At 39.0% G+C, this 7624-nt stretch overlaps 2 protein-coding genes across 2 annotated transcripts; one reads left to right on the forward strand and one right to left on the reverse strand.

The window, feature by feature from the left end:
• Nucleotides 1–1386, reverse strand: LOC108045024. Its single transcript, XM_017124199.2, is given in 3 exon segments — nucleotides 1–654; nucleotides 657–782; nucleotides 1222–1386. Coding segments are annotated over 3 exon segments (945 nt in total).
• Nucleotides 1387–4085: 2699 nt separating this feature from the next.
• Nucleotides 4086–5773, forward strand: LOC108045000 (soluble scavenger receptor cysteine-rich domain-containing protein SSC5D). Its single transcript, XM_017124184.2, is given in 4 exon segments — nucleotides 4086–4431; nucleotides 4434–4950; nucleotides 5445–5617; nucleotides 5700–5773. Coding segments are annotated over 4 exon segments (1101 nt in total). The 5' UTR covers nucleotides 4086–4094.
• The last annotated feature ends 1851 nt before the right edge of the window (nucleotides 5774–7624 follow it).

The raw sequence follows: 7624 nt of genomic DNA on the forward strand, positions 1-7624 counted from the left end.
TTAAAACTGCCCGCTCAGCTCGTCATCGAGATCGGAGGCGGGGGGCGTGTCCTTGACATCCGCCCGAACGGTGTACTCCTTCTCGTTGACACTGTAGTAGATGTTGAAGTACCTGCCCGACTGGATCCTCATGGCCAGGTAGCCACTCTGGCCGAGATCCCTGGCGGTGCGCTGGTAGATCACATGTCCGCTGCTCAGGATCACGCGCACCTCCTGCGATCCGTCGTCATTCTTGCGGGCATTCTGCCGCACGATCTGCACCAGCTGGGCCCTCAGCGGATTGGAGATGGGCTTCAGGCCCGGCAACTGAAGCAGTGGCTCACAGCGGCAGCTGAGCTTCTGGGTGAGCGGACAACTGGCCTGCGGATTGGCCGAGGAGCCAGCGATTTGGCCAGGAGCTGCTGCCGGCAGCACGGGAGTAACTCCGCCCAGTCCCAGATTGCCCAGATTCAGGCCACCCAGCGTGCCGAATCCGCCATTCAGCGAGCCCAGTCCCAGGCCGCTGATCAAACTGGGCAGGCCACCGACCCAGGTGCCAATTATGGGCAGGTTCTGGCCAAAACTGGGCAGCCAGCCGGGCTGCGTCTGCTGGGTTTGGGCATTCGAGTTGGAGGCCACGGGCGTCACCACGGTGATGGGTTGCAGGGGCTGCAGTTGTTGGAGGGGGGCAGCGGTTGCAGGGGCTGCAGTTGCTGCAGGGGGGGATTCACATTCACCCCGTCGAAGAAAATGGGGAAGGTGCCACTGGAACCAGCCAAGCTGGTCTGCCCACCATTGCCAGTCTGCAAAGGAAAAAAATCACCAAAAATAGTTAATCAAGTGAGTTATAACCTTAAAGGGATTTAATCAGTTGTGGTGCATTAACTTTATAAAAATATATAGGAAAAATAATTTATGTGTTCCAGTATTGCTGTAAGTTTTGTTATAAATGTACTAAAATTCGTATTAATTTTTTGGGTTAGTTTTTATGATATTAGGCATATATGCACAGAAATAATTTTTTTTTATAAAATAACATTTCGCAAAATTGAAATGCAGGGCAATTTTTTGAAAATATTTGATTAGGAAACAATTTATTTACAGTAGAAATTTCTAAGAGTTTTATTATTAAGTATGGTTTGGTGAAAGGGGTTGATTTGCTAATAAAAATGTGTAGTATTTTGAACTTATATTGTACAAGCATACCATATGAAGTACAATATTTTCAGTTTCTCAACTTACCAATTGACGTTTGTCACGACGATCCAAGGACTCCATGGGGCTGCTATTCATGGGCGCTTCAGTGGAAGTGGACATGGGTTTTCTAGTGGTTGCTGTTGTTGTGGTTAAAGCCAGTCCCACAGCTAAAACACCCATAAAGATGATCAAACTCAGTTTGTTGGCCATGTTTTCTTAAAGTTGAATGCTCTTTTTCTCTTCTCCTTCGATTTCTTGGGAATTGTTCTTTATCAGACTTTGCCTTGATTCGCTTTGATGTGGTGGCAAGAACCGCCACTTCTTATATATGATTTTTGGGGTCTCATAACCAGACATTTTATGATTTTCGGGGTGCAGTAAATGGAACCAGATTTGCCAAGAATCGAAATGGTTTTCAATAAGGACTTACTTAACAAAAAACTGGATTTGTTTGCATGGAATGTGGGTCAGCATTTAATAGCCGTCGTATATTTATATTTATATTACTGCCAAATTACGTCTTCGTTTGAAAGTTTATCGGACTTAAATTCAATATTAATTGGAAATTGCATATAAATGCAGCTATTGACTAACACTTAATCCAACTATTATTTGGGGTTTTCCATTGATTTTACAAAGGTGAGCATTAAATTTCACCAGAAAATACAAACAATTAACATTCCCATTGTCTGTCAATTTCCCTAAAATGAATTGTTCCCTCAATGGAGATTCCTAAGCTTTTTGACTACGACCCAATGCACTGATACTCCATTGACATACCCTACATTGCTTTGAAAACAACAAAATTAACTTTCTAGTTATGATATTATATATTAATAATATAATAAGTGTGTAATTCAGTGTGCATTTTAAAGCTAAAATATTTTGAGTATTTTATGTACATTTATAATTAAATATATAAAGCATGTTCAAATTTAAATATCACTTCCTGGATGAGTTCATTAACAGGCTGTATATTCTTATGTGTTAATTCATTTGTTTGCCTTAAAAAACCACCAATAATAATTAAAATTCTCTTCCGACAAAAAAATCGAAAGATTGCTGTTTTATATTAGGGGCGAATGGCAATATATATATATATATTTGCGTAAATAAACATATAGTAGGTATACAGAATCTTAGAAATTTCCTTGGGCTTGCCATGTCCAGCGGCCAAAATCAAATCAAATTAAATTTGTGCCAACAAGAAAAGTAAAGAAAAAAGGAAACTGGAAATGTGGGGGGGGGCTGGTGGAAAATGTTTCGTTGCAGGGAAATTTCTGTGTGAGATTTTCCATTTTCCTGAATGGAAGAAACGGAAAAAAGGAAAGAAGTGGAGTGAAGTGAACAAGTTGCTTGACAGCCGCTTGCTGTTGCGGACTCATAAATCAAAAAGTTTTTGACAAATTGCACATTAAAGACGCCTTTGATACAATTAAATATAAATTGAATTAAATTTTAAAGCCGGCTGGCCTTGAAAAAACCCGAAAATCAAAGCAGAAAAATAAACCAGAATGTGATCAAGATAAGCAGCCAACATGATTTAAAATTAGAACCGGCTTGCCCCAAAAGCAAGCTTTAAAAATAATATTTTGCAACGGCAAATATCTTTATGCCACATGACAATCAACCCGAAAAGAAGATGAAGAATCACCATTAGATAAGCGAGGAAAATCAGGGAAAATAGCAAGAAATCCAAGTCATGAACAGCAGATGCACCGGACATGAAAAATCCCAATATAAATGACACTGCTAAAATTGCAAAAAAAGGAAATAGTGAGTAATAAGCTGAAAAATTGCAAACGAAAATGAGAGCCCAGTTAATTACAATTTTTTAAGCAACATACTGATCAATTAAAATATAAAAACAAACGAAATAAAAGTATTTTCAGTAACTAAACCAATGAACTTCGATCACCCCTTGAGCAAACAAATTCCGAAACAAATACCCATTAGCACATTAACGAGTTTGCACACAATGCAGCGCTTATAAAGATTTTAGCAATCCTACACATAAGCGCCTTGCACTTCCCATTCATGTATTAATTTACCGATTTTCATCATTTTCGGTTTTATGAGCTGCAATTTAACCACCGGTTGGGTTACAAGCAAACTTAAGTCTCCCATTTAAGTATTAATTTACCGATTCTCATCGTCTTATGCTTTTGTGTGATGCATTTTAGCCCTTGGGTGGGCTACGGGCAAACTCATACAATTTACTCCTGTCCAGTTCATCTCGAGTTTAATATTATTGATTAATTCACTTCAAAACCTATTACCAAGTGCGATTAAGCCTTTGGGAAATTACCGAAGGCAACGATGCGTATAAGTAATGAATTTTTACATTTTGTTGCGTAACAATTGAAAATAGTTTTACATTATTTCGATTTAATGGGCTCGTCTCAAGTTTAATGTTTTTGATTAGTTCGATTTGAAAATCATACTTAATTATTACCAAGTGCGATTAAGCTTGTGGGAAATTATCGAAGGCAACGATGCGTATAAGTAATAATCCTTATTAAATGTTAATGATTTTGATGCGCAACAATTAAAAATTACTTAAATACATTTTGATTTATATAGTTTTTAGTGCTTAGTGCTTTTGTAGATTTATTTGGCCACACAATTAATTTTGTGCCATAGTATTTATATAACATTTTGGTCCCTTACTCAAGGGTTAAGTCCACTCCGACTGTTTATTATTGGCCCTTCTCCAAAGTGGCCGCCTCAAAGCCGGCTTATTTGGCATTCTGGCGCATAACGGTATTGTATATGTATATTCCTGATGGCCAAAGTGCAGCTGACGATGATGATTCAGGCGACTTGAAATCAGCCGCAGCGTGAACGCCTTTGATTCGTATAAATACAAGTCCGGCTCTTTTGGCAGCGTGCAAAGGCAAGGAAAAGCGCCCGCAGACATGTCATCAAACAGAATCCGGCCGGAGATGTTGCTGCTGCTGGCGGCGACACTAATCCCTCTGCTGCAGGCCGGGATAGTTAGGGATCCGGACCCGGACTCGGACTCGGATCTGGACACTGCCACCACCACCACCCTGGACCTGGACCTGCACCTCGACCCAAGCCCCTATACGGAGCAGCTGGATTCGGAATCAGAATCAGAATCGGAATCGGAATCGGAGAAGGAGTCCTCCGTTCAAGTGGATGGCCGACGCATCGACTGTAAATTGACTTTCGATGCGGCGACAATGGACTCGTTAGGCTGCCACAATGAGGGGGCGTTGACGGAGAGGGGGCGTGGCCACGGACTGGTAATAAGCCGGAGGAGAAGCCGGTGGGAAATCCGGAGTGGCAGCAGCGCCACTTGAAGTCCTCGTCCAGCCAGCCCGTCTATGAATTACAATTGGTTGTTTGGCCCACTGACATCGAGGATGGTGATGACTTTAGTCCACCGCTGGCCACCACCTCCACCACAACAACAACAACAACAACGGCCAGAAGCACCACAACAACAAAGAGCAGCACCACCACCCCAAAACCCACCCAAATTGGGACACCTTCTGAGCAAATATGGCCATTGTACGAGGATCAATTGGTCGTATTTCCGCAAATGGACTTTGAAGAGGAGAATCTTGATTATTTCTTCGACGAACTGGCACCACCAACATCGCCACCATCCACATCCAGCACTACGCGACCGGTCACCATCAACCATCCCACCGGCACGCCCACACCCACACCCACGCCCACACCCACGCCCATTTATGTTGTGCAAAACTATCACGTCATACACCCAAATGGCACCGAGGAATACAAGTAAGTTGGCCAGCACTAATTAGCTGAAATGTATGCAAGTCACAAGTAATTAATTCGATTCCTGTGGTCCTAAACATTGCACCAAAGATTTGGGAATAAATTATAAAATATTCAAGGAAATTAATTTCTAAAAATAATAGTTTAAAAAAAACATAGGATATTAATTTAAGATTTCAATTTAAGTATTGAACATACCTTCTCAATACTTATTGCCAAATATTTATCACTAATCTCATACAAAATTTATTTAAATGATTTTTGTAAGTCACAAATAATTGCTTAAACTAATTTAAACATTTGAATTTATAATTTTTAAATGTATGAATTTAGGAACATATATTTTTAAGCTTATATATTATTTAATAGTAGATATAAGTGTAAGTAGCTTTTATATTTTTGACTCCAAATGCTTAAGTATATCTGGTTTTCAATCCACGATTTATTTGAGCAAAACATTTCGTAGTAACCACTTTAAAATGATTTCTATACCCCAGATTAGTGATGAGCAATGGACTGGTGAACTACAAGAAGCTGTACGCCAAGAAAGTGGGTGACCAGGTGATCATCGTGCAGGAGGGCTACAACTCAGTGCCCATTCCCGGGCCCAAAAACCAAATCCAGACGCAGTACTACATTGCCGACGAGCGGGGCTACAATGTCTATAGAAGTGAGTTGTCGCTGCAGAGTTGCCATCAATAGTGATTGTATATCCCATCTCCCCATCTCCCCACTTCCCCATTTCACCCCAGTCGAGCTCCACTATCACCAGCCAGGGTTGCCCAAACATTTGCATTACAAAGCCACAAAAGCGACCAATATGTGAGAGAGGATGAGCAGGATTTTCAAGCGGCGGACACAGTGGGACTAAAGCACTGCATAAAATACTATACATTTTTTTTGCTTTTTTTTTGTATTTAAATTTTTTTATTTTAAATTAGAACTAAATGATTCTCAATAAATTGTAAAAAGAAATATATTTTAATACCTATAACTATATTTATGTTTTTTAATGGCTCCCAAGCGGAATTGTTGATTGAAATAGCATCAAAGTTTACAATTTATTTTTATTATTATTATTATTATTGCATACTTTCAGATATCCTTTTTTTAATTTAAAAATTTTTCCATTTCTTGAATAAACCTTTCGACCCAGTGTTCACTTTGTCTGCGGCAAACGAATGGCGAAATAAAATGTAAGGCCCACAAAATGATTTGCAGAGTTTTTTTTTCTGTTTGTTTGTCGCTCTTGGTGTTATATACCTTTTTTGCTGTTTTTGCTACTGTTGGCAGGTCTGATTTTGTTTTTGCACTATTTTTATTTTACCAGATTTTGCAAACATTGAATTTTGTTGTTGTTTTGCCTGATTCCTATTCTATTTGCTGTTGCTTTCTCAATCGCAGTGTTACTGATTGCCATCTTTGGTTGCTGTTGCTGTTGCTGCTGTTCATGTTGATGCTGCACTGAAAGGGAAGTTGTAAATATTTAAACTTAACATTTCTTAAACTAGCTTTGAGATCTTTATTTTAGTCGTTCGAACAAAAGACGTTTTTACCTAGAAAATAAAACGTAACTATAGAATTGGTTTAATAATTTAAACAAATAAATGATATTCAATTATTAGTAGCTAAAAATTATTTTAAATATGCTGCTTGTTTAAAAAGGTTAGAACTATAAATGCAAATATAAATACAATTTTACTTATTTGTTTTAACTATTTGGAACATTTATATTTTGGCTAATATGCATTAATTTATGAAATTTTTTGTTAATTAAATATTATTTAACTTTAGCATTTATTGCTAATATAGTACAAATAATATTGTTATATTTTCGAAGTCAGCAATTTTAAAATCGACTTGATTTTTCTGCGTGCTTGTTGTTGTCCCACTTGAAAACCCCTGGGCAGTAGGGGGTTAAGGGCAGGGGCAAGGATGATGCTGATGATGCCATTTAGATGCATATCAAAGTATTTCACTTTTGCCCAATCCGTTTGGCATTTTTGCATATGTATTTATTTATTTATTTATTTACTTTTTGCCTTCTGCTGCTTCTGCTGCTACCAATATCTTTGTTGTTTCTTTCAATTGTAGTTTATGGCTTTCTTTTCCCTCGATTTCCCCCGCCCCACAAGCCCCCGAATTTCCCCTGTTTGTTGTTTATGCCGCAAAACTTTTCTTGGTCCTTGGGCGTCAGCCTGTTGGCAGCTGTGCGAAGTTTTTTGGGTCGTGGCTTATGATTATTTAAAGTTCTGTTCAAACCCTACTTTATGGGCCTGCCCCGATCGCAATGATTTTCTCGGAATATGTGAATTAAATAACAATGGATTTTCCATGGGCTCCAGGGGCTGGCAATTAAATCGAACACGAAATTTCCATTCTTATCAAGTGTAACTGTTTCGGCTCATTTGCTGCAAATTGAGAAGTGCTACCATTTTGTCCTTTTTCCGGATAAAGACTTTCCTTTTTGAAACGCTATTCTGAAAAGTACCCTCACCGGAAACCGGTCGATTATTTCAGGTTTCTCCTTGTTATACCCTTGCAGAGGGTATTATGATTTCAGTCAAAAGTTTGCAACGCAGTGAAGGAGACATTTCCGGTCCTATAAAGTATATCTTGTTTTCCTTTCTCTTTGCTTTTTAAACGCTGCTCAATTATGGGCATGGTTTTCTTTCTA

This window comes from Drosophila rhopaloa, unplaced genomic scaffold (assembly GCF_018152115.1).
Source record: "Drosophila rhopaloa isolate 14029-0021.01 unplaced genomic scaffold, ASM1815211v1 contig_3, whole genome shotgun sequence".
Classification (NCBI taxonomy): Eukaryota; Metazoa; Arthropoda; class Insecta; order Diptera; family Drosophilidae; genus Drosophila; species Drosophila rhopaloa.